General features: G+C 53.8%; 1 protein-coding gene across 3 annotated transcripts; it reads right to left on the bottom strand.

The window, feature by feature from the left end:
* Positions 1 to 425: 425 nt before the first annotated feature.
* Positions 426 to 23305, bottom strand: MIGA2 (mitoguardin 2). Of its 3 annotated transcripts, none has more exons than XM_033123471.1 (16): positions 23226 to 23305; positions 20601 to 20840; positions 19580 to 19790; positions 18132 to 18244; positions 17088 to 17205; positions 16554 to 16690; positions 10943 to 11060; positions 9108 to 9208; positions 8408 to 8523; positions 7374 to 7446; positions 7095 to 7181; positions 4436 to 4534; positions 4003 to 4137; positions 3280 to 3333; positions 2387 to 2503; positions 426 to 2086 (listed from the first exon to the last, which is right to left on the bottom strand). In XM_033123471.1, exons 2-16 carry the CDS (start codon positions 20694 to 20696, stop codon positions 1880 to 1882), a joined length of 1782 nt encoding a protein of 593 aa, XP_032979362.1. In that variant the 5' UTR covers positions 20697 to 20840; positions 23226 to 23305; the 3' UTR covers positions 426 to 1879. The 3 variants fall into 3 exon arrangements, with proteins under 3 accessions (XP_032979362.1, XP_032979364.1, XP_032979363.1); XM_033123473.1 differs by having other exon boundaries at positions 19580 to 19775; XM_033123472.1 differs by lacking the exon at positions 23226 to 23305 and adding an exon at positions 23019 to 23134 and having other exon boundaries at positions 1880 to 2086.
* Between the last annotated feature and the right edge of the window lie 3805 nt (positions 23306 to 27110).

The raw sequence follows: 27110 nt of genomic DNA, 5'->3' as shown, positions 1-27110 counted from the left end.
CCACACATGTACCCAGCAGCATGGCACCGTGGAAGGAAATTCTTCAAATCATTTATTTGACTTGAAGTCGATGCACACACGCTCTACCATACAAAAGTTTGAAGCTGCGACAGATAAGTGCCAGAGGCAGTGCAAGGACGTGTAAACAAAGACAAAATGAAAATGCCACTTTCTGTGTAATTTGGGAACACATCAGAGTGGGCTGAGGCCCAGGCCCAAGATTACATTCATAGCGCAGGGTAAGTGCAAATGAACGGAATGTTGGGATGGAGGAGGGCCAGCCCTGGTCCCTAGCATTGTACTGACCTCGACCTCAGAGAGGTGAGTTTGGAGCCCGAACCAAGGTTAGTGCACAACCATCCCCCAGTCTGGGGGGGGAACGTGGGAGGAGAGTGAGCTCACAAGTGACAGGCCAGGCCCGGCATCTCCCTCTCGCCCCAAATGGGCACAATCACCCCACCCCTGCGACCCTTTTGCCATCGAGGGAGAGGAACCCCTGGTCTGAGGAGCCAGTCCCCCAAACCCAGACACTACAGAACTGGGAGGGGTCTGTTTCTCTCGCAGGCCTCTCAACCTGGACAAGGGCAGAGCCATCAAAATAAAGTGTTAAGGCAATAAATAAAACATCCCAGCTCAGGTGAAAACACCGTGAGAGAAGTGAGTCTGCAGGGCTGACAAACCCTGCATGCAACGTGGGGACAAATGACGTGGGGCAAGTGCTGTCCACGCCCATCTGGAGGACCAGTGGGGAGGACCACTGCATGGCTCGAGAGCATTTGTGCATCCAGTGGAAGGCTAAGTGCTGGGCAGTTTCTCGTCCTAGTGAGGGCTGGGGAGCTGGTCCACTCAGCTACACCCTTGGACCTCCCTGACGTGGTCCCTGGGCCCCTCACTCCTGGGGCCACCAACAGCAGCACAGGTGACAGGCCTGAGCTGACCCTTGGTCAGAACCTCCCGCTCAGCGCCTAGCGCCACCCAGGGAGTTCCGGGTTCACAGAGGGAGGTGGGGGAGGGGGCGGCGCACAGGGGGACCAGCCCCACCTCCTCTGGCTTTGGTGATGGCAGCAGTGGGAGGAGCAATGACAGTCTTTGGCAGGGAACGGGAATGTCAGAGGACAGCGTCCTGGTTTCGTGCTCGGGTTTCTCAAGGGCCCAGTCCTTGCACAGATGTCGGCACAAGGAAAGCACGCCCTCCTCTGTCCCACCTCCTGATGGTCCAAGCCTGCTGCCCACCACCATGCCCCCAGCCCCACTCCGAGGCCGCCAACCTCCCTCTCTGTTGTTGCAAACTCTCTAGGTGATGGCGGGGGTGAGCAGTCGTCAGGATTGGACAGCCAGATGCATGGATTCTGAGACTGTCCAGCCCAGTTCCTTCAGGCTTGGGGCATCGGTGACCTTCACCACAGAGCCCTGCCACCCCCATCTTTCTCCTCCACCCCCCAGCCCCACTTGTCAGCAGCCCTGGGATGGTGGGAGGTTTTGGGGTCCCCCACCCAGGGCATCCCAGCTCTGCCTTTCCCAGTTCTCCTCACACCTTCCTCTGTCTCTCTCACTACCTTCCTCTCCCTCAGGCCCCACTGGCCACTGGTTCAGCCTGTTTCCCCAGGTACAGTTGAGGGCAGTCAGGCAGGCCGCTACCAGCTCCATCCCTCTCCAAGGAAGTTTGTCCCCCAGGCCTTGGGGATCCCCAGATGATGAGGGGGCCAGGGTCATGGGCAACTGCCTTTAGCCACCATGGCCTGGGCTCTGCCGCGGCTGATGGCCACAGACGCCCAGGCCCTTCCATGTCAACTCAAAGGAGGGAGCGGGTGCCTTCTGTCTGCCATCACCTGCGTGGACGAGGCCCTGGCAGCCACCCCTCCCCAGCCTGTGCCCGTCACTACTCCAGCTCCTCCATGGGGCCGTTCCCTCGGGGTAGCTCGCCGTTAAGGCCCACGCTGCTGGCCCCCGGCGCCCCCAGGTAGCCGAGCAGGATCTCACTGCGGCGCCGGGACAGCTGCAGGATGTCGTCTGCCAGCGCTGGCACTGAGGTGTAGCGCACGTTGTCCAGGTCGAACATGTCCCTCAGGTACTGCACGATCTGGTGCTGGGGTACCAGGAGTGGGTGGGCCCTGGGTCAAGCCCCTGCCCCCCACTGATGGCCTCCAGACCTCCCACGGCCAAGTCTCTTTAGTCTCAGGCTCCAGCCCTCCCAGGGCGTCCCCAGACCCACTGGGCCAGGCTCCCGGTGGAAGGGGCAGCACAAGCTCTCTCCAGGGACCCCTACCCGCCCATTCTCGGGAGCAGGCTCAGGCCCTCACTCCACTCCTGGCACCTCCCAGGGCTCCAATCCCAGGGGCAGGGCAGGGCCCAGGCAGCAGCAGTGGCCACAGCACTCCCTGCTTACCTTGAAGAAAGCACAGACTTCAGCGAGCTGGGGCTTGGGTCCGAGGAAGCCGAAGGCCAGGACGGGGCTAACGTGCTCCGATACGGAGTAGAAATGGGAGATGAAGCCATCGGGCACCTATGGGGGCAGGAAGGCTGAGTTTGGGACCCAGGCCAGCCCTGGGGTCATCTTAAGAGCTGCGCTTTAGACGGAGGCCTGGCTCATTCACATTCTTGCTGGGTGACCCTGGGCAAATGACTAGGGGAGGCCATTTTCACCTCTGCAGAACGGGGGTGACCTCAGGGCTGCTGTGAGGACTGCACAAGAAGAGGCCGGGGGTGGGCTCAGCACAGGAAGTGCCTGGAGTGTGTGGCGGAGGCAACTGATAACAGCTGGGAAGCAGAGCCTGGCTGGCAGAGGGGAAGAACGGATCGCAGCCCAGATAGCACAGCCAGCTGCTGCCCTGGGTGCAGATCACAGCAGACCAATGGTGGAGGGAGGCCGCTCTGCCTGCCCCCAGGGGCATCCTGCCCCCACACCCAGGCGCCTCTACCAAACCAGCCACCACTCTTTGCCTGAGTCCTTTCTGCCTCTAGGGATGCCCTTTCCCCTCTTCTGGTGTCTGGTTCCTTTGACATTTCCTGATGGCCTACTCTGTGTTGGGCCCTGCGGGGGGTAGAGGTTAAGGTGCGCCTAGTCAAGGGAGAGGTACTGGCAGGATGGGTGGCCAGTGCTGTGACAGAGGCCAAAAGGTGCAGCTGGGCCTGGGGACTCCACAAGTCCTCCCTGTACCAGCCCCTGTTTCCCCCTAGGCCAGGGGCCAGCACACCCTGAAAGGAGGGTCAACTGAGCTGGGCACCACACCCAGAGCCCCCACACTGCACACTGCCCAGGGGTCCTGTCAGGTCACTTACCATCAGTAGCCTCCTCTTGGCTTTGAGAACCGACCAGCAAGCAGTGGCCAGGGCCTAAATCAAAGATAGGACCCAATGGGTGCCAGAGTAACAGGCCCGGCTGGCAGCCCCTATCTAATCCCTAGCCTGGGACCAAACCCTCACCCCAGCTCACCCCACCCCCAGCAGGAACACGGGGCTTGGTGCCCGAGCTCTGCTGTTTCTCTCCCCTCGACTGGAATCAGACACACCTAAATCTGAATCTGGACTCCAGCATTTACCCCTGTGGGCCTCTGGACTAGCCACTGAACGTCTCTGGGCCTCAGTTTCCTGCTATGCAGAATGGCCGTGAGCCAGCACCCACCTCATTCAGTGGTTGTGGGATGCAGAGTGATGGCCTGGAAACTGCCTGTGAAGACCAGCCCCAGCCCTCTCCGGACCACCCCCTTGCCACCTGGCACTGCTGCCGGAGTGGCCTGCCTGTCCTGCTCAGTGCTTTCCTGCTGTTCCTCTTCTTTCCCCATGTTTTAACTTGATTTAATAGGATGCATTAAAATTGAATAGAGTGAATAACAGCATAGAACGAGTAGAATTAAGTAAGGGAAACCACAGCATGGAACAAAAACACACTGCACGCTGGTTCTAAAGTGGTGCTGAGGCGAGCCATGGGGTCCCCAGGAAGCCAGGGAAGGGTAGAAACGGGGTCCAGGCCAGTGCGTGCTGGGAGTGGGGGCAGCCACCCACCGTCTCCTTGAAGCTGTCCGACAGCCAGCGGTTCCTTAGGACGGCGAGCACCGAGGACGGGGGGTTCTCCAGGTCCTCGAAGGCGTCCATGAGGATGAAGTCCAGGACGATGTCGAAGAAGCTCATGCACACCACCTGCGAGGGGAGGCTGCTCTGAGGCCCGGGGTGCCTGAGCAGCGGGACCACTGTCCAGATGGGAAGACAGGCCGAGGGGGCCGATGGGAACACACGGGTGAGCACACACATCTCCGCCCTGCAATGGCGTGCAGCTGGGGCCATCTCCCTCACAGCCTGGGCCTGGGGCAGCGCAGGACCTGGGGGCTTGTAGCAGTGATGGAGCCAACTCAGATCCTGAGGTTCAAGGCAGAGCTTGGCACAGGGCCCCTCCCACCCCCGCTCAAGGATCTCGGGTGTTTAGCACCAACCAACTCACCCCGCGGCCCTCCAGCTCCAGCCGTGTGGTGGCCCAGGTCTCCGGCCGCAGGGCATAGCTCAGCATTTCCTCGTAGCTCTCCAAGAAGCCTTTGGGGCTCTGGGGAGAAGCATAGCCTATTTTGTTCTTGAAGAGGCCCCAAGACCCAGCTAGACAAGATCCGCAGGGATGGGGGACACGCCACGGCAGGGCCTATCCCTGAGCAGCAGCCATGGAGAAAACAAGGCAAGAAGGGTCCCCGGCCCACCTCAAAGTGCCTCTGCAGAGACCAGGGCATTTCCAGGGCAGATCCAACACCAGGCACCCCACAATGTCTCCAACCAGCTCATTCCTGAGCACCCACTGAGAGACACACATGCCCCAGCACGAGCTCAGTTTGGGAGGATGCGTGAGGACGTGAGGTTGAGTCAGGCAGCCAAAGATCCAACTCTCTATGACCTTGAGCCTCACTGGGAGAAGCCACAGCCCCACTGTCATAGGGCTTTTGTGGGGGCGTCAATGAGCTCACGCATGTCACAGAATCAACCCAGTGCCTGGACCTCAGCAATAATAGTGTATCACACTGCTGCTGCTGGTATAAAACTCAGCACACAGGACGCAGTCTTCACCCTCCGGGACTGAGAGGTTTAGAAGGGCACAATTTGCAGGGGTGGATGTGCACTTATGGACACGGGGAGCTGGTACATGCCAGGGACTATTCTAATATGGATCAACTCATTTAATTTATATGGTCCTATGAGGGGCATTCTGATATCACACCCACTTTACAGATAGGAATAGTGAGATTTCGGCAGATCAGTGATGTGCCCAAGAGCCAGGCAGTGGGGAGCTGACACCGAACCGTGCACACAGGTTGATGCCATTTATACAGAACCACGGGAGGAGGAGGCACTGGACGAATGTTCACCAAAATGTGAATAAGGTTGGGATGGAGTCATGAGGACAAGGTAACTGCAAGCAGCATGCGGGGTGATGGGGCCATGCTGGGTGGGCCGAGCCCAAGGGCGCTTAGGCCCTAGGGGACAAAGCAGGTGAAGCGCTCCTAGGGAAAGAGCTGGCCGGGGGCGGGTGGTGAAGGAAGAGGGGGAGGGAGGGGGATGGGGAGCTTCCAGGTACTGGTATATTTCCACTTCCTAACCTGGCTGCCAGGTACAAAGCGGGTCATCTTTTCACTCATTAAACTCTATAGATACACTTTTGCACTCTTGCATGTATAGCTTACAATAAAGTCGCTAACAACAAAGAATTGAGGAACAGTGTGCCGGGCACGGAGGAACCAGCATGTGCAGAGGCCTCGATCAGGGAGGAAGTCTGCTAGGCCCTGGAAGCCTGAGCCCTTCTGTCCGGACGAGGCAAAGTGCGTAGAGCAGCAGGCCTCCACCTGAGCTTGGTCTCTACACCAAGGGAGCAGAAGTGTGGGAGGGGCTTCAGCAGCTGGGTGTGGAGGTCAGAGGTGGCTTTTAGAACCATAACTCCGCAGGTGAGGAAGGACTGAGTGTGGAGAAGGCATGTTCAGGAGCGTTAGTTAAACCCATCAAGGAAAAGAAACGAGTGACATGTATGCAACCTCATTAATGATCCAAGAAACATCAAGCATGGATAAAATAAAGGTTAGAAAGGTTATATCGAGTACTGCCAGGATATAAGGAGACACACTCTTATATTGCTAGTAGGGACTTAAGTTGTTAAAACATTTTGGAGGGCAAACTGGCAAGATCTGCCAGTTTTCAATATCCGAGCCCAGGACCCAGTATTGCTACGTCCAGGGCTTTGCCCCACAGTAAACCTTACAGGTACCTAGAAAGATCTGGAAGAGACTGATAATAATAGTGGTGTCTGTAACCCTGAAAAGTCAGACGCAATCCAAATGCCCAACCATAGGAGAACCGGATAGGCCACAGCCAGCCACCCGACGGGATACAATACAATCGGTCAACGGAACTGCATGGACTGACACACATACACTCTTACACAGCAAAACAAGGCTGCACAACAGTCTGAGGGGCACAACCTGAGCCTTGAAAATTAAATTACAAGTTCAAGAGTTACAGTCCATGAAACTAAGTAGGACATACTCGTGTACGACTGTCAGCAATGGTTCCCTGGGGCAGCTGGGTTTCAGGGAGAACTTCTATGGTTTGCATTTCAGTCAGTGAATTTTGTACAGCTATATTATACTGTGATCAGAAATAAAATGCAACACACATCCGTATTTTTCACTTAACATGGGAAAACACCCAAACCCTTTCCCTGCTCTCCCACAGCCTACAGAATAAAGTCAAAGCTCCTCAGCTTCATTTCAGATTGGCTTTTCTTCCTTCCTTTCTTCCTTCCTCCCTCCCTCCCTTCTTTTTTTTTTTTTTAAGAACCAAATAAAAGTTAAAAGAAACTAAAAATAAAACAAGGTGAAGGGCAGCTGGTTTGCTCAGTGGTTAGAGCACAGTGCTCATAACACCAAGGTTGCCGGTTCAATTCCCACATGAGCCAGCAAGCTGCGCCCTCCACAACTAGATTGAAAGCAATGACTTGACTTGGAGCTGATGGGTCCTGGAAAAACACAGTTCCCCAATATTCCCCAATAAAAATTAAAAAAAAAAAAAAAAAAAAAACAAGGTTGGGGGGACGAAAACCTGAAAACAGATCCCCAGCCTCCAGCTACCTTCTCAGCCTTGGTCATTAGGCCTGTCACCATCTGCCGGCCAACCTCCCCGAAGAAGAGCTGGTTACTCTGGTCTTCCAGAAGGCCCTAGGAATGATGGGAGGGGAGTGAGCTGTCGGGCTGGCAGGCCCCACAGCCAAGGACAGGGCAGTAAATGCTTGGCAGGACACGCGTCTGCCTGCTTAGAGGGGCCAGGGGTGGGAGCAGGCCCAGCAGCAGACCTGCCTGCCTGCCGCACCCCCGGCCCCTCCTCCCCCGGTGTCCCCACGTCACACCCACCTCAAAGGCCTGCCGCACACAATGCAGCTTGGCCAAAAAGTCCTGGTCACTGTAGCAGCCCAGTAGCTCTGTCCTGAGGGGAAGCACACAGTCAGGTCCCCTGGGCCCCACCCAGCGATGTCCCCATGGGGGTCTGGGTAGAGCCACAGGTGGCCCTGCCTTTGCCTGGCAGGGTGACCCTGGGCAAGTGCCTGACCCCCTCTAGGCCTCAGTCTCCCCAAACCAAAGGAAGAGGCTGACTGGATGTTCTCTGAGGACGTGTCAGCCTCAATGGCACTGGGCACAGCTGGCAGGTCTGGTCACTGGGAGCTGGGCTGACCTTGGCCTCCTTTAGGCCCCAAACAGCAAAAGACCCTCCCTGGCAAAGAACCGAAATGACCAAACTGCTCCAAGCTGGCAGAAAGCCAGGGCAGGGGGTTGCCGCCTACCTGGGCAGGGTTTTCTGGGGCAGCTGGAGGTGCCCTGGTCTGGCCATCCTTTATTCAAATCACTGGGGCTTTCAACCATTTTAGTCAGTGAACTTTAAACACACGTAACTTAAATTTGGAGTCATGATGAAAAGTCAAGTTCTGAGTCTCATATCACACAGAAAAATTAGTTCAAAATGAATAAGAAACCTGAATATACCACACATAAGAAAACTGAGGCTAAGAGGATGTAGACGACTTGCCCAGGGCCACACACACTACAAGGTGGCAGAACCTGGAGAGAATCAGGTCTGTCTGTCCCCAAAGCCTGGCTTCTGGGCCGCTGCTGAGAGGGGCTGGATCACACCTGGGGCTCAGGAACAGCGCCCACTGTGTTTCCATGGAACAAGTACGAACTCTTGTTATTTTATTCATTAATTATAGGAATTGGTCGCTTTTCATTCCAGACCTGCCTGTCTCGGTACTTGGGCCACCCCAGGCCCTCCGTGGTGGGGCAGGGACCCATCACAGCCCTCAGCCAGCATGGCTGGCTTCTCCAGCTTCCTCCAAAGGGGACAGGGTTCACGCCAGCTGCTCCTCCCCCGCTCTCCTACCCCACACCCTCACCTGAGGGTTCGGCAGAGCACTTTCCCCTCTTTCACCAGCTGCAGGGCCTCCTCATAGGCAGCAGCGGGCCTGGAGAGTGACAGCAGGTAATCTCCGACCTGCAGGGACTCAAAGAGCTGGGGGAGGGTGCAGAGGGAGAGGAAGAGCATGTCAAAGCCTGTGTCAACAGCACCCGGGGGTTGAGGGCGCCTGCCCAGTGGACATCCTAGAGGCCAAACTGCCAGAAGGGATGCCAGGGGGACACTAGCCCAAGAGAAAGGAGGCCTGGGTTCAAGTCCAACTCTGGCCTTGACCCCATCTCCAGGGGCTCATCCCAAAGGGACCATCTATTGGACCTTTGCCCACACCCTCCCACCCTAGGCCAGGACAGCCGGGCCTGACACACATGACCATGGCAGGAGACTCATGCGAAGCAACAGGCACGCGGCCTGGAGAAGGGAGAGGTCAGCTTGGCCTGGAGCTGGCGGGAGCAGACCCCTGACCTCACCCCCAGGACCTATGACCCCGGGCTTCTCAGGCCTCCCTGTCCCCAGCAACTGTATGGAATCCCTGGGGAGCAGCACTTGGTGACTGCCAAATCCTGCTCCCGTCGGAGGAAAGAGCTCCACTTTCCCACGACCCAGTGCTCATGCCGAGGGTCGCACAGAAGCCAGGCCTTCACTGCACCCACCCCTCTGCACCATCTGCCACCCCACGTCACCTCGGTGGCAGAAAAGAAGGAATCCTCTGAGGTCAGGCTGTCCTCATCATCTGCCCGTAGACGCAGCGAGCCCTCGGTCAGGGGCAGCATGAGGGTCCGCTCTGGGAAGAGCAGGAAGAGAAGGGCTGGGCTGAGACTCCCGCGATCACCAAGCGGGACGCACGTATGCAGAGCCCAGAACCCCCGATTCTGGGTGGACGACGCTGACAAGTACAAAGCTCCTATTTACTGAGCACTGTGCACGAAGACCCTGGGCTCGTCGCCTCCTTCAATCTTACAATGTCCTCAGAGGTGGGCAGTTAGGTGTGGAAACGAGGCTGCTGAGGGGACATGCCCACAGCCACATTGCTGGACCCCGAGGCTTGCTGGCCCCTGAGCTCTGCGGGGGCAGACTCTGCTGTGCTGTGTGGCCCTGGGCAGTCACTTCCCTCCCAGACAAGCTGAAACTTAGCCACTGAGACCAAAAGGCTCAAGGGAGTCCATGGGCCATTTACTCGGCGTTCCCATCCCCACCTGCTCAAGGGCTGAGAGGGTCTGGACATTCAAGGGCGCTTAGGAAAGACTTGTGCAACAAATACCGTGTTTCCCCGAAAGTAAGACCCAGCCGGGTCATCAGCTCTAATGCGTCTTTTGAAGTAAAAATTAACATAAGACCCGGTCTTATACTGTATTATATAAGACTGGGTATTGTATTATATTATATTATATTATATTATATTACATTATATTATATAAGATCTAGTATTATATTATATTATACCAAGTATTATATTATATTATATATATTATATAATACCAGGTATTATATAAGATCCAGTATTATATTATATTGTATCATATTGTATTATATAAGACCGGGTATTACATTATATTATACCGGTATTATATTATACATTACATTGTATTATACCTGGCATATTATATTATATTGTATTATATTATATTATATAAGACCGGGTCTTATATTAATTTTTGCTCCAAAAGACACATTAGAGCTGATGGTCCAGCTAGGTCTTATTTTCGGGGAAACACAGTAAGCAGAGGCCATAGCCCTGAAAGCCCCACCAGCCTTCTCTGCCACATGGGGAGGCTGGAGGAAGCAGGATACCTATGAGAGGCAGAGCCACTCAGGGAGAGGCTGTGGGAGGATGTGTCACCGTGGCCAGCTTTTGCTAGGCCTGTGTCACCACTGGTAGAGCCAGGGAGCTGGCCATTCAGGAGTCTATCACTCCCCCTTGGGGCTGACAGCACCCAGGGAAGGGCCCTGGGGGTCGTCGCATTCACTGCACAGGATCTGGCTCCCAGCGGACGCTAGGACAACACGGGCTGTCGGGCTGAGTAACTTCATTCCCTCGGTGACGCCACACCCCTTTACCTCAGTAGGGCAGGGTAACAGCGAGACTTTGCTCTCGGCCCTTTGGCCTGCTCTGGGCTTCTCTCCATGTGAGCCATTCCCTCAGGCCACTCTGTGCCCGTAAGAGGGCTCAGACCAAAGGCCTGGAACAGCCCTCGGGGAGATGTTGCCACACAAGCCCAAGGCCTGCCCCCAAGGGGATGGGGCAAGGCACACTGGCCAGGGGCTCATTCCAGCTCTGCTCCTGCCTGCCACATAGAAGGGACGCCTCTGTCCCTCCAGGGCCTCAGTTTCCCCCTCTGTGCAACAAGGCACTGGACCGGAAAAGGTGAGAGGGCCCTTCCCTGGGTGCTGTCAGCCCCCGGGGATTCCGGTTTCCCTGCTGCACTGAGGGAGTCCCGCCCAAGTTCCCTCACCACCTCCCCACCTCCACCTGCAGCCTGCCCCCACCCCGCCACAGCCTGGGAGGGGCCCAGCTCACCGAGGTCCAACAGCATGCTGTCAGACGGGAAGGTGGACCCAAACTCCTCCTGCAGGTGGTAGGCGCGGTGCAGCAGGGACTCCAGCTTCTCCGCAAACTCTCTTCGCTGTGACTCCGGCTGCGATTACAACAATGCCCATCATCCCGGGCCCTCCCCGTTCCCCCCTTCTCTCACCATCGATGATGTACCCCAGCCCTTGGGGGATGGGAGGTCTAGACCTGAGCTGCCCAATACAGGAGCCACCGGCCACATGTGACCAGTGAACCCCTGAAATGTGGCCAGTCCCAAATGAGATGTGCCATAAATATAAATACACACTGGATTTCCAACACTTGGTACCAAATAAATTAATTAATTAATTTTAAAATGTCTCAGTGATTATTCGTGTCAATTACATGTTGAAATGAAAATATTTCGGATATACTGCATTATATAAACTGTATTATTAACATCAGTTTCATCTGTTTTCTCTTTCTTTTTAACGTGAAACTTTTAAATGAGGTGATGTGGCTTCCTACTGGCAGCACTGCTCTAGGCCCAAGCTGACCCGACTTCAGAGCTTGGTCTCACCAGTTCTGAACTGTGTGACCTCCAGCAAACAACTTCCCCATTCTGAGCCTCAGTTTCCTCAGGTTCCTTATCTGTCAACTGAGATAAGAGGGCCTACTTCCTTGGATCTTAGGAAAAGCATGACATAGCACTTCACACAAGACTGGCCCGTGGTGACAACCAGTAAGTGTTAGCTATTCCAATAATTACCGTACTTGTTACTATCACTGTAATATGAGAGCAGTTAGGAGCCCAGAGAGAGCTGGGCTCGAGCCCTGCTGCTGCTATGAACTGTGTGTGCCTCAGAAGGCACTGCACCCAAGATGCAGCAGCCTGTGGCCCCAGTAACCTTGCTACCCTCTGCCCCCAGCACAGGGCATGGGGAAGAAGGGGACACTGCTCCTTTGACCGTAGGAGCGTCTGGGCTGAGGGGTGAGGCATGGGCAGACCCAACTCTGTTTTCCACGGAGGCTACCAGATCCTGCACTTGACATAATCAGACCCCAGGGAGAGGACAAGGGCCGACTCGGGCCTGAGGCTACTGGGGAGAAAGAGAAACGGAAGAGCTCAGATGATAATGATGGAAATGGGGGCCTTTCAGAGAGCTTGCCCTGGACCAGGCACCCCACAGTTCAGCCTCCTGGTGTCCCTCAAAGACAGGTAATACTACAACCCCATTTCCCAGAGAAAACTCAAGAAGGTTAAGTAGCCTGACATACCCAGCTAGAGCCTGGCAGAGCCGGGATTCGACCCTAGGCCAATGGGACTCCAGACCCACTGGTCACTTTGCTCAGTTCTCCCCAGGGCCAGACCCCGCTCCATGTGGCCGGCAGGGCCATGAGCTTTGGCAGAGATCTGCCAGCTCTGTCTCTGTGAAGTGACCTGGGGTTAGGGAAGGGTTTCTTAGGTGGGACACCAGAAGCACAAATGACAAAGGGAAAAACAGATATATTGAACTCCATCAAAATTAAAAACTTTTGTGCTTCAATGGACACCATCAAGAAAGTGAAAAGCATGGGAGAAAACATTTGCAAATCTTATTTCTGAGAAGGGACTGGTATCTAGACTATCTAAAGAACCCTTACAACTTAAGAATAAAAGACAACCAATTTAAAAATAAAGCAAAGGATCTGAATAGAGATTTCTCCAAACAAAATATACAGATGGCCAACAAGCACATGAAAAGAAGCCCAACATTTTTAGCCATCAGGAAAACGCAAATCAAAAGCACAATGAGAGACCACTTCACCCCCATTAGGATGGGGAATCAAAGTTGGACGATAGCAAGAGTTGTCACACAGCAGCCTAATCAGGTCCCCTCGTGCCTGTCCCTAAAGAAAGAAGAGTCTGTGAGACTGTTCCTTTCAGGGACTTTGCTTCACCTTTGTGCTTACACTTCATGTCTCTCTGTTTGGCCCCCAAAAGATGGTTGGTCAGCCAATGACGGGTAAGATTCCTCACGGGAGGAACAACCCAAGCCAGGCGGAACCGCGTGGGGACCACCAGGAGAACCCACGGGGTCGAGAGAGGTGGGCACAGCTCCCCAACTTCCCCCGGCTAAGGAGAGCTTCTGCCTATGTGGCTGCATTCCTTCCCACAACCTGCCTGGGAAGTGAGTCAGTGATGAGATAACATCAGTTCTCCTTCCATTCTTATCAATAAGTTTCAGCATAAAGGATTTGTCCTTGGAGAGGCACATACTGTAATTGTTAAGACATCATGGGACTTGCGATTCCGGCTGTTTGCAGGCAAGGGTGATTGATTTGAATCAGTTTTCTGGTATGATGTGTGAGACTCACAGACCATGGAGAAAACAATACTACTTCCTGTGTGTATATCAATAAAAGCCAGAAGGCGGCCTGATTCGGGGCTCTCAGTCCTTTGAGGCTGGGAGACCCTTGCCCCCTGTTTCATAACTTTCTTGATTTCTGTTTCTTTCTTAACCCTTCGCCGCCCCTTCTCGTTCTCTCACTGCCTGCATTGCACTGGACGTGACAAACAAGTGTTGGCGAGGATGTAAAGATTTAGAGCCCTTTTACACTGCTGGTGGGGGTGTAAAATGCTGCTGTGGAAAACAGCCTGGCAGTTCCCCAAAATGCTAAACAGAGAGTTATCCCATGACACAGCCATTCCACACCTGAGTACATACCCAAGAGAATTAAAAACATGTCCATGCAAAAAAAGTATACATAAATATCCACAGCAGCTGAAAAGTGGAAACAAAGCAAATGTCCATCAACTGATAAATGGATACATAAAATGTGGTCCACCCACATAACAGAATTTATTCAGCAATAGAAACGAAGCAATAATCATGTTACAACATGGATGAACCTTGAAAACATTGTTATGTGACAGAAGCCAGTCACAAAGGGCCACATATTATATGATTCCATTTGTAGAAATATCAAAATAGGCAAATCTACAGAGAAAGAAAGTAAATTAGTGATTGCCTCGGGATGGAAGGGGGAGATTGAGGAATAGGAGAGGAGGTATGACTGCTATGAATATGGGACTTCTTTTTGCGGTGATAAAAATTAATTGTGATTATGTGACATATTCATACAACTCTGAATATACTAAAAGGCATTAAATTGTACAATTCCAATGAGTGAATTTCTTGGTATGAGAATTATATTTCAATAAACTTGTTTAAAAATGTTTAGCATAGGGCCGGCCCGGTGGCTCAGGCGGTTAGAGCTCCATGTTCCTAACTCCGAAGGCTGCCGGTTCGATTCCCACATGGGCCAGTGGGCTCTCAACCACAAGGCTGCCAGTTCGATTTCTCGAGTCCCGCAAGGGATGGTGGGCTCCGCCCCCTGCAACTAAGATCAAACACGGCACCTTGAGCTGAGCTGCCGCTGAGCTCCCAGATGGCCCAGTTGGTTGGAGCGCATCCTCTCAACCACAAGGTTGCCAGTTTGACTCCCGCAAGGGATGGTGGGCTGTGCCCCCTGCAACTAACAACAGCAACTGGACCTGGAGCTGAGCTGCCCCCTCCACAACTAAGACTGAAAGGACAACAACTTGAAGCTGAACGGCACCCTCCACAACTAAGATTGAAAGGACGACAACTTGACTTGGAAAAAAAGTCACTGTTCCCCAATAAAGTCCTGTTCCCCTTCCCCAGTAAAATCTTAAAAAAAAAAAAAAATGTTTAACATAGGAAAATGGCTGGAAGGATACAAGCGGTTCTACCTGGATGAAGGGTTCTATCAATAATACTGATGACAAAGATCATTTATTGAGCACCTACTATGGGCCCGGATCACATGGCTGGCATGTGTCCTGCTGAGGGCGCTCAGGGAGGTCGAGGGCTTTACCCACATCACACAACATGAGCTGTCTGATCAGAGTCTGGGCTCTTTTGTCCCCCTCTTTTCAATTTCTGTAGTCTTCACTATTTTATAAGGAATACTTAATTGTTTTCACAATAAGAAAAACAGTGAAAGTTCTATAATTTTAAGATGTAGTGTTAGTGATAAATACAATCTTAGAAATAAAGCCGCCTCCCTCCACCTCCCTCTGCCCTAACACCCTCCATCTGCCCACACGTAGAGGTGACCTCATACAGCTGTGCTCTAGGGCACTGAAGGCGTTCTTGTACCCCAGGCATTTCCCAACCTTTGTGTCCCAGAACTACGGGTCATACCTGTGTGACAGGCCTCTGAGCTAATGCCCCCCACTAAAGTGGAGGGCACACACACCCTCAACTTGTTACTGGCTATACCAGGCATGTTTCCATCTTAGTGCTCCATACTGTTTCCCAGATTCGCAGCCAATGGAGGCACAGCTGGAGGAAAGAAGTGGGTGGAGAAGTGGGCAGAGAAACTCATCCTGCCTCACTCCCACCCTCCCCAAAGTGAGGCCCTGCCATGGCTCTAGGCTCTAGTTCTAGGAGTTGGTCCTGGCTCTGGGCACACCCCCTCTGGCCCTGGGACCCCTCAGCTCCTCCCTCACCTGTGCAACCAGTTCCCTAAATGAAACGCCTCTTTTTTCAACATCTGAAGTTGTTCCCATTTCCTGGCCAGCCCCTGACTGACCTGCCAGATATTGTCAGACCGCCCCCCAAAGAGATGCCCCTCCCCCGACCTCGCTCCAGCCAGGGCCAGGAGTTCAAAGGGGGTTTTTTTAATACAGGAAAGTATAACAAATACAACAGAAACAGCCCACAATGCCACCGCCTATACAAACCTTGCCCATAAGCCATGTGTTCAAAATTAGAAGTCAAACAGTAAAGAAAGTACTGAAAGTACAGAAAAGTACAAGGAAAGTCTTTTCCACCTTTCCCTGCAGACCCTCTCCCTGTAGATCACTGTTACAATTTCCTGTGTATCTGTTAGAGGAAAGTAAGAATGCACACACATACTAGCAGTTACCCAGAGTGCACAGACGCAGGACGCATGTCTTTTAAAACAGAACATGGGCCATACTATCCACATTCTAAACTTATCTGTTTCACTGAATGATACATCGTGGAGAGAGCAGCCTATCAGCTCACACAGCTTCCCTTGGCCTTTTAATGGCTGCATAGTATTCCAGACCCCTACCGATGGCCACTGAAACAGTTTCCAGTTTTTCGTGTTTTTTAACTGTTACAAAATAATGTCTCAGTGAACATCCATCCTGGGATATATATTTAGTGTGCTTTTCACAAAAATGTTTTGTTTTAGCTTTTTTACTCTATTTCTCTTTCCTGATATTGAATTAAATGCTCACTGCAGAAAACTTGGACGGTGCCCCCCAAAAAGCATAAAAAGACAAGACAAAGGCCGTGCGATCCCCTCGACAATGAACACAGGCTATTCCCCCCAGTCCTGCAGGAACGCACAGTGGGGATCAGGGTACAAGCATCACGGTGCTTTACTGTGTCAAGTGCAGGCATGTGTGAGCACGGTACGTGAATGTTTTACTTGCTTGGACCGACATCCGGGTCCAGGGGGAAGCTCACATCCAAGGGGCCGCGCGACTGGCTGGCAGAAGGGACGGCTGCTAGGCTGCCTCCCAGGGTCTGGCTGCCCACCAAGCCTGTCCATGGCCAGGGCGTAGGGGACCACCTACCTCAGACAATGCCTCTGAAGCAGTCTCGGGGTTCCGGAGACCGTCCCCCGGTGTGGGGGTGCTGCCACCGTCCCCCCTCTGCCCCACGCTCAGTGCTTGCTCCCATTTCTGCAGAGCCTCCTCAAACAGCTCCATGCCTGAGCACAGGGAGGAGAAAAGGGAGTCAGGCCCCCAGCAGGTGGAGAGCAGCCAGGCCCCACACAGTGCTACTCAAGAGGAGGCTCAGAAGAGTGCGGAGGCAGGAGGGCCCCAAAGGACCAGGACGGGCGGGCAGGACAGCGTGGGCGGGGTCCTGATCCTTTTTACCAAGACAATCAATTTACAGGCCTTCATTCAGACCAGATTTATTCCTAGAGACTGTCCCCTGTCCAGAAAGGGCTGGAAACCTCTGAATGAGGGGTTTGGGGTGAGGAGTAGGAAAGGGGTTGCAAAGCAGCACGTGGAGAGGTGTCCTGGGCCCGGTCTGGGCTTCCCGAAGGGCATTCCCCCACCAGCCCTGCCCCCACGGAGCCCGACGTGCCGCCTGGCCTGTACCTTGCATGTAGAGGCTCTCGGCGTTGCCGTCGCTGGTGGTCACAGACTCTTCCATCCCTCTGGTGTCCCATGTTCCCGAGCACGCAGCAGTGGGACTGGATGAGTTCACCGCCACCATCTGGGTGCCAAGCCAAGGGCAAGAGGTGAGCCCTTCCCAAACCGTCTGCTGAACCCGAGCCTCCCCCGCTGCCTCATCACAGGCCACACGGCCTCTCTAGACACTATGCCTGAAGCCAGCACGACTGCCACGGCCAAGCCGTCAGCACAGCCTGGTCCACCAATGCCAAGCGCCTGACGACGCCTCACAGAAATTGCCACGGCAGGAGGAGATACTGAGGCCAAGGCCCAGTCAGGACCCAGCAGCCTCCTACAAAACCTGCCCTGGGCCCACTCCCCCTCCAGGACTCCGCTACCACTCTGACATGGAAGACTGAGGGAGCCCCCAGTCCACACGTGCCAGCCAGGGCCCACTGTCGCCCACACCTCTCTCCCACGAGTGGCCACCCACCCTGCCAGGCTGTGGGCTCCTCTAGGACAAGAGCCATCTCTTGCTCGCCCCTGGGTTCCCAGGGCAGGCCTGTCTCAGAGCTGGGGCTTGGTGCCGGCTGAATGAATAACTAGATGAGTGAATGGGCCAAAAGCCATTCCCCAAGAGAAAATCAACTTTTCTTTGTTTTACTTAGTTCAGCACCTAGCAGAGTCCCTGGCACAAAGCAGGTGCTCGCTCAATGTCTGATGCATGAATAAATGAACTTTCATAGAAAAGTATCTTTCCCAAGGGGCCATAAGCTTCTCTTCTGCTCCTGTCCAGCTTTCTCTCACTGATACCTGGTACTCAGTGAATGATCAATGACCATTTCCAAAAGCCTGCCTGGATGGACGATGAGTGAATGAATGAATGAATGAATGAAATCTCTACTCCCACCTTCCTACCACTCCATAAGCCCGCTAAGGGTAGAAACGAGGCCCCACTCAGTGGCCGGGGACTGAGCCCTGAGGCTGTGGCAGGCATCCTGGCACCCTCCCCTCTTCCCCTGTCCTCACCGAGGCCAAGCTGTGGGAGGAGCCTGAGTGCTTGCTGGGCTCGATGGAGGAGATGCCACTCAGGGTGTCATTGCTCTTGCTACTGGGGCTCTGTACCCTCCGGCTGGAGTAGCCTGTGAGGAATCGGAGGGCAGGGGTCATGCGGGCTTCGCACCCAGCCTTTGAACAAGCCGCTCCCGGCTCTGGATCAGCCCCACCCGCCTCCCCATCTGGAGCCTGCCCTGAGTTTCTAAGTCAGAGTGACCGCAGAGCCCCCCAAGCGCATACACTTAGCAGAAGAGTGCCCCTGCCTGTCACTCCGCTCACTACCGCGTCCCTGTCACCGGTACCGGGCCTGGCTGGGACGAGGGGCCCGGACCTGCAGGATAAGGCTGAGAGTGAGGTCTGGCCACTTCCCCTGGGCTGCTGGCTGAGTGACTGATTGGAATTCTCCTAACAAAAAGGATTCGAGGCAACAACTTTTAAAAATGCACCAAAGATTTTTTTTAAAAGTGACAAAAGTAGGGAAGAGAAAATCAGGCGAAACCAAAGGGGCTGGTGGTGGTACAGGGTGGGCAAGGAAGCGGTAGGTGCCGGAATGGCTCCGGTGTCCCAGGGGCCAACGCAAAACGGAAACCAGCTAATCAGCATTTCTTAGGTCCTGGTCGAGACTCGTCTAAAAACTTCTTTTTGCTACTGTAAAGATAAACTCCCATTTTGCAATGATAATTCATAGTGAAAATTCATTTTCACACAAGAAGACTTCTTGAAACAGGTTTCTCCCCAGATGGGAGCCTGTGAGAACTCCTTGCCTTGGAAAGAGACCTAGAACACAGCAGGTGTGGCAAAGACAGGGTTGCTGGGTGACAAGATTAACAGGGGCCATAAGAGGTTTCAACAGCCACACCACCAGACACAAAAACAGATCAGTGGCTGCCGGAGGCTGGGGGCAAGGGAGAGGGGCTGACTACAAAGGGACCCGAGGAGATTGAGAGCAGGAGAGAACAAGTTATTGATTGTGGTGGTGATTATATGACTATATGTTTGTCAAAACTCATAGAATTGTATGTTAAAAAGGTGACTCTTACTGTATGCAAAGTAAACCTTAATTGAAAAAAAAGACGGGGATGAGGAGAATACCATACGGCCATATGGCTCAGAAACCATATGGCTCTTTCTGCTCCTGAGCGAGGGACAACCCTCCCTGGACACAGGAGCTGCATCCGACCTAGAGCTCCCAAAGGGTCCTCAAATAATGAGAACAACTGCCACCTACTGGACTCGGGTCCGGCCACATCACCCACCAAATCCTTACAATGACTCACGGAAGGAGGTTCTAGTCCCAACCCCACTTCACAGATGAGAGGAACTTGGAGATAGGATGTCACTAGCCCACGATCCCACAGCTAAGAGGGGCCCAGCTGGGACTTGACTTGAGGTCAGGCCCTGTCCCACCATCTCACACCTACCTTTCTTCACCGACGGGACCTTCCTGGCCATGGGGACGGGAAGGGGCACGCTACCCAGGTGTTCGCCTCCCGTCTCGGGCCCGACCTGCTTCTTCCTCCGCCGTCGCCTCTTCAGCTGGTGGGCAGCCAGGGCCAAGGCCACGGTCCCCAGGGCCGTGGCAAAGAGAACCTTCCGCAGGCCTGGTGTCAACCGCAGCTGCGAGAAAGCAGACTGCAGGAAAAGAGGGAAGCAGCCGGTGACCTCTCCCCAGGAGAGCCTCGAGGCAGGCAGAGCTGCCCAGGGAGCAATGAGGAACAGGGAATGCATCGGGCACTCCAGGGATATTTGTTGACCAGGACCAATGAAGAGGCAGCCACCTCTAGAGGGGAGACCTGGCCAGCCTCTCTGAAATGTGCACACAGAGATGTAAAGAGGGGACTGGGGACAGCAAAAGGTGATGCCAAGGAGATCACATCTGGGGGCCAGCAGGGGTCGCTAACACCATCAGTCATGATTCTAACAGCTGCAGTGACTGAGCACCTACTACACCAGTCGCTGCACTAGGCCTACCTGTTACCTGTCTGAATGCCCGTCCTTTCCCAGCTGAGGCATCGGAGGCTCACAAAGGTTAAGACACATGCTCAAGAGGACAGGGAGACAGAAATCAAAACCATTCTGCCAGCTCCATTTCTTAAGGACTCCTCGAAGACAATGACATTCACTGTACCCAGCTGTCCCATCTGGACACGTCTCACGCTCTGCCTGCTGGACTGGGAGCCCCTCGGACGGGGCTGCATCCCACAGGGCAGAGCTTTAGGAAGTGTCAAGAGGCCTGGTCAGCACAGACATTTAAGGTTGGCAGGTGAAAACTGGGCTTGGGGCCTCCAGACTCTAACCCAGTCCTTCTGACTCAGCTCAGAGAGGAGATACCCGACGCCTGGGGCAGCAGTAATGAGGGCCTCGCTTTCCCGAAGCTGAGGGGCTCAGTGTTTCCGGAACCAAAGTGATTAAAGGGCAGGGCCACGACCCAAACGTCTTTACCTGCCCAAACGTCGTGTACAGGAACACAGGGATCTCGGCCACCGTCATGGCCAGGGCTTGGATCATGGACATGCCCTCCGTCCTCCGGAACGCCATGGCAGGACCAGCACCCCGGGCAGAAGCCCTCGGGGCCAAGTGCTTCCAAAGACAACGTCTTCAACTGGTTGCTGGCTGGGTCATGGGCACCATCCACGCCCCAGCAAGACAGGGATACGCACACCAGAGGGTCCCTCCACAGAGCTGTGAGACAGGTGACCAAGTCAGAAACAAGGACATGTGCATATGGGCAGAGAAATGCACATAAGAGTGCCCTGGGGGACGAGGTGAGACGCCAGGCCTGGAACTGGGCCCCAGCCTTCTGCACCCACCAGCAGGAGAGCAGCCCAATGCCCCACTGACCCTCTTCCCACCAGGGAGATGGATATGCGTGGGTCACTCTCAGACTTCATGGCTCATTTGCTAAACAATCTCAGGTTTCTAAAGGGTCAGGCCTCTGACTGAGAACCATTACATCTTTTTCACCTCCCACAAAACCAAGAATATTTCACTTCCTGTGGACTGAATTATGAAAACAGCAGGTTTTTTCCTCAAATAACAATAGCCACTACACATTTGGGCATATTTTGTGCTGATTCTTCCCATCCATTATTTCACTGAATGATTACAATTCTGTGAAGTGGATGCTCTCTACCTCTCCCACGCCCCCACCCTTGCCAATTTCCAACGAGGAAACAGGCTCACAGAGGCTGTCGGGAGTCCAAAGTTGGTATGCAGTAGAGTCAGGACTTGGATCAAGACTCTGTGCTTAATTCAACCCTTTTGCTAAACTTAACATGGAGCCGGAAGTGGCTAGCCCCAGAGGAACCACAGGCTACAAGGGCAGTTTCCCTGGGGCCCTCTGAGACCCCCAAGGTACCCCACTGCCCATTCCAAGGCCAGCAAATAAGTAGCTTAACCACAGATAGCCCAATCCCCAAGATCCTGCAGGGGGCTCCCCAACTGCCACCACCAAGGCAAGGGATGCCTTCAAAGTCTTCTGGGACCTCAAGCAGAAGGAATATGCAGGCTCTGTCTACCTGGGACGGTGGCCAAAGTTACTGGACCAGCACGAGACACAGCATATCTCCAGTGAGTGGAAAAGGACGATCCTATCAGTCTAGCTCTGGGGCTGGGCTGTGAGTGCGTGAGGGGGGCTGGCAAGGAAATGCTCTCGGGCTGAGGAAACTCATATTGTCATGGGTAGGAGACATCCTGCCAGGAGGCTGCCTACTGAGGTATGTGATGCCAGTGGCCAGGCTTAATATCATAAGCCACCCCTCTCACCCCCTTCAGCAGCTATTTCCCACGCACTTATTTCCTACAGACCAGGCCTGGGACAGACTCTCCACGGAGTCTTTGAGTCTCGTCACCTGTAGAACCCTCACAACAACCACTGTACATGAGGACACTGAGGCTCAGAGGTAAGTGACCTGACCGAGGTCAATGAGTAAATGGCCAAGCTGGGATGTGACCTTAGCTATGGGGGATCCCAAGGCTATGTCGTCTCCCCTGAGCTGCCTGCTACAACTGCCACCTCTCCCTCTATGCCACACTTGAAGGGCTTCTGGGTCCCCAGCTGAAAAGCCCACATGGGAGTTATAAAGATGAGCCTGAACACATGCTCCCGGAGTGAGACAGTGCTGAGAGTCCTGGCATATGTCTGTAGGAAAGTCAAGAGCAGCAGATGCAAGGTGACAATACCTGCCCCCAAGCCTGCTTCACTCCAGTGATGGGTCCAGATCCAGCCCAACCCTGACCTATCCATCCCCCTGGCACCACCCGGGGAGAAGCCTCCACCTCTTCTCCATGATGAGAAGCCCATGGCAATGCCCTCAACGTGGGGACACTTCTAATGCCATCCCCACCTGGGCAGTCACCTCTTCTGCCCTGTAACCTTGGGCAGGAACCTACTCATTCCACCCCCCACCGTGGCACTTACAACCACTTTCCACCTGGTCACCTCCTCCCTTGCCCTGGATGATCCCATTAATGACTCTGGCCTTAGCAGCCCAGCACGTTGACCCTAGCCCAGGCACTCCCTTGAGTCACCTTCTGCCCAGTGTCAGTTCCTTCCATCCTGGACACCTCACCTGACCAACCCGGGCACCGGACACTACCGCACTGAACCTCAGCGATTTCCCGGTCTTCAGAATCTGCTTATTCCATCCCGGATATCTCCTTGAGCAGCCCGAGTGAGGCCCCTTCCCCTCTTGCCCCGACCCCCGGAATATCCCTGGGTGTCATCCAGGTGCCCACTGGCGCCGCCCACGGCCGGCGCACCTGCTCCTTCCAGCCCGGGTACTTTCCCAGCCCGGCTCAGGGACGTACGCTTCTGCTCAGATCCCCACAACATTCCAGGCCCGGCATCTCCTCACTGACCGGGTACTTTTCGTTCCACTTCTCGCGCCGCCCACGGCCAGGTATCTGCTCATTCCATTCGGGCCCGTCTAGTCCGTCTGAGCTCGGACACCTGCGCCCCTACCCAGTCCCCCGCACAGGCCCGGCTCCCGCCCGCTGCAAGTCTCAGTCTCGGGCCCTGCCGCGCCGCCCAACCGCCCGGCGGGCTCAGCCCCGGCCGCCACTCACCCGGGATCCCATAGCTGCGGAAGGGCAGCGTCTCCTTCCCCGGCGTCCGCGCAACCAACCTCTCGGTCGCTGGGGGGCGTGGCCTCACGCAGGGCCAACCCCCTTCTTTGGCCAATGAGTGTCGCTGAACCGTTCCTTGCCTCTCCGGGCTCTAGCCAGTGGGGTGTGTCACGTGACTAATTGAGGCTCCCTCCCTCCCTCTGCCCCGCCCCCTAGTGCGGTTGAGGCGCGGAAGTGATCTTGCCTTTCCTATGATTGGCCAGCGGGATTAGATTGACACGGGAGGTGGTTGAGTGAGCCGAGGCCGCTCTTAAAGGGCCTCAGGAGGTTCGATCAGATATCGTCGCGGTTTTGTTGAAGGAACTGGCGGTGGTCTGAACCCACGTGTTTGTTGTCTACTCTACACCTGCCGGTCCCCACACGAACAAATCCTTCCCGCCCTTCAAGCGCTACCATTTTCAAATGCTACCTACTCTGACTCCCACAGCATCCTCCTATTACTTTCCACTCTTGTTTACAAGAGTGCCGCGCGTCTCCCCTACCAGACAATTTCTCTCTGATAGTTGGAGTCAAGTGATTGAATTCTGACCATCCAGTTGTTTCTTGTACTAAACACTGGGTTTGGAATCAGGCCGACCTGAGTTGGAATCAAATTCTGTCATGTTAGCTCTCCAGAGTTTACTCAGTTCACCCCTTTGTAAAAATGGGGATGGAATGACTCCCTGCTTTGCCAGAGTCACAGGACTTTGGTGTCCCTTGGAAGAAAACAATGTGGCAGCCCTTGTATAGCTGCAAAACGCTGGGTACCTCTAAGTTTTTAAAGTATAATTATCAGTAAGATCACAGTCTTTCATTCATTCAACAACTAGTATTGCTGAGGGCCAGCCCTTTGGCTGGACATGAGGGCATAGTGGTGGACAAGGTACATGTAATTCAGATGCTTAAGTACAACCTTGTGTGATATTTCTCTAGTGGGGAGAAACTCAAGAATGTGAGGCCCCTGAGGGGACACCTGGGCTCACATGAGTAGGTGTGGGGGCCCTGAGGGGACACCTGGGCTCACATGAGTAGGTGAGACACCTGAAAGAAAGGGACATCCAAACGGAGACTTGAAGAATGAGCAAGAATTAGCTGGACAGAGAGGAGAGGAAGGAGTTCCAGCAACAGCAGGGGCTGTGACCCAGAGGCAAGAGAGAACCTGGCAGCTTTGACTCAAGGTGGCAGAGAGAGGGGAGAGTGGCAGCAGAAGAGCCAAGAAAGAGGGAGCCAGAGCAAAGGAAAGCAGGCTCCACCACTGAACTTCTTGGATTCTGACCCAATCTGCCACTTCTTCCTCTGTGACCTTGGGCAAATCTCTTAACTTCTCTTAACCTCAGCTTCCTCACCCCTAAAATGAGGATGATAGTTTCTGAGCTGTTATGAGGATTTTAGGTGATTATTCCCTTACAAGTTCTCAGTGCTGGGCCTGGTATGGGCTCAGGACATTTTGACCATTGCTATTAAAAAAACTGCAAGAGTGAAATGGAAAGTTAGATAAATAGGTGAAACATTTGGAATGGGACAGCTATAAGATCAGCAATAACTAGCACTTAGTGTCTCGCTCTCTCGCCTAACTCTGTTCTGTTGTTCTTCCCAGAACTTGTTACCCGACATGTTATATATTTGTTTGCCCAAGAGGAGAGGGACCTTCGTTTGTTCACTCCTGCATCCCTGGTACCTAGAGCAGTGCCTGGCACATAATGGGTACTGACAAAGACTTTCTCCTTGACCAGACCTGAATCAGCTTATGAGCCTGAGATCGGAGGCCAAACGAGTCCAGGACTCATGCTGCCTGCAACATTCAGCCAATGTAGACTGACACAGGAGGTGGGTAGTACAATAGGTATCATCAGAGCACCGGTGGTCTGAGAAGGCAGCCGATTAACACCTCCAAAAACTCACTTAACATTCTCAGACCGGCTTGGGCATTCCTCCAGAGGCTATGTGATGGTTATGGGGGTCTGCATGGAGCCTTCCCTCTGGCCATGTGCTTCTGTGGAGGAGTCAGCAATCCAGGGACAATGATGGGATTAGCCTGAAAGGAATGCTAGACCATAGAGGTGTGTTCAATGAGCCTAAGGGTATTCATCCTAAATTTCAGGGTAATTTCTAAAACAGGGAATTGGGTGGGACGGGGGACCTGCCGAGCTCACGCCACAAGGGGTGGATCTATTGTTAAGCTATAGGTAGGTCAAGAAAAGGTGAGGCCCGGGACTCAGAGAAGCCTCTACTGTGGGGGTCCCAACCAGGCGCTGCTTCAAGCCCACTGCTCAACCGTACCTGACCCTGGGCTTCCATCTCCATCCTTGTAGAGTCCAGTTTTAAAAAGAATCCTTATAATTCCGTTTAGCAAAAATCCCTCATCCTTGGTATCTGCTTAACCTCCATATTTAAACAAATTCCTCATTCTCCACCCTTAATAGCTTATCACCCTGGTCTGCCTTCAGCAAGAATCCTGCTAGCCTTCATGTTCCTCTTAGTCATTTTTTTATCCACTGTCTCCACCCTGTTCCTTGGCTATAAATCTCCATTTGTCCTTATTGTATTTGGAGTTCAGCCTGACGTCTCCCCTACTGCAAAACCCATGCTGCACTAGTCTCTCTTGAATAAAGTCTTCTTTACCATCTTTAACAAGGATTATAAATATATTTTTTTAACAGTGCTCAATGTGAGTTATTGAGTCAATGGATATGTAACTATATTGATAGATGCCTTTTGAAAGATGATATGGCTAGACGTTGGCTAAAAGAATATGGTCAGCTATAGACAGACACTGGTAAATGAGTCAATGATCAATACAGACGAATAGACACAGAGTGAACAAATAGAAATATACAAAGAAACACATAGAGATGATGCACTGCAGGTTTGTGAGTGACGTGAAAGTTGACGATGCCTCCATACACATAGTAATTCAGATCAACGGTTCTGAACCAGGAGTGTGCAAAATCACCTGGAAGCTTTTCAAAACTTTACCTGCCTGGGCTCCATCTGCACTGAAAAAACCAGGGCTGGAAGTGGGACCAGGGTGAACAAACTCCCAGGAGATTCCAGGCTCACCCTGCACAGACAAGCTGGGTAGGTGATGGGGAACTTGGGTAAGTGTAGGGAGATAAACGAAGCCAGGCATCCAGGGAACAAACACAGGGAGGAAAGGGTACCAGTTCAGGACCAGAGCTCTCTATTAGGTTAAAAGACTAGGACTAGAGGTGAGGAACAAGAACAGGTGGAGACAGTTAATAAACCTCTTTCCAAGCCCCGTGGGAGGGGGAATGTACATGCAGGCCATCCCCTCGCCTGTCTGGGGCTGTGAGGAGCTGGGTTCAAGGTCAGCGCATGTCCATTATCCGAGGGTATCACTTCCTCCTCCTGGTCAGAACCGAGGCCTCCCCTCCTTTCTTCCCTTCCTCACTGTAACCCCTCCACACATCCTCCACCAACTTTGGGGACCCAGAAGACTTCCGGGAGACAAACAAGCCAACTCTTCCCAAGCGGTGGAAGAACGAGAGTCCCAGCTAGCCTGTCTCCTGGTTCAGTTGTCCTTTGTGTCACCGTGGTCAAGGGCAGAAGAAGAGGGGTGCGGGAGAGGTCAAGGTGGTGGTGGTGGGCGGTGCAAAGAGACCCCGGGCAAAAGAGGCCGAGAAGTAGGGAGATAGAGGGCCTAGCAAACGAGGGGTGTAAGAATGGACAAAGGGAGCTGAAGAGGCACAAACGGGCGAGGGGCCAGAAGACGAGGCAGCGAGACAGGCCGGCCAGGCGGCGCGCGGAGGCCGGAGGGGGCGGCAGCGAGCAGCATCCAGCGCGGCCACTCCGCCCCGCCCACCCCGCTCCGAGGCTCCGCCCGTC

This window comes from Rhinolophus ferrumequinum, chromosome 12 (assembly GCF_004115265.2).
Source record: "Rhinolophus ferrumequinum isolate MPI-CBG mRhiFer1 chromosome 12, mRhiFer1_v1.p, whole genome shotgun sequence".
NCBI lineage: Eukaryota > Metazoa > Chordata > Mammalia > Chiroptera > Rhinolophidae > Rhinolophus > Rhinolophus ferrumequinum.
This window is presented reverse-complemented; position numbering and strand designations above follow the sequence as displayed.

Coding starts and splice junctions, on each gene's coding strand:
- MIGA2 (XM_033123471.1), bottom strand. CDS start 20,696: ATGGCGTTCCGGAGGACGGAGGGCATGTCCATGATCCAAGCCCTGGCC. Junction 7,182..7,373: donor GTGTGCGGCAGGCCTTTGAG/GTGGGTGTGACG, acceptor CATCATTCCTAG/GGCCTTCTGGAAGACCAGAG. Junction 3,334..4,002: donor CGGACAGCTTCAAGGAGACG/GTGGGTGGCTGC, acceptor TCTTTGATTTAG/GCCCTGGCCACTGCTTGCTG.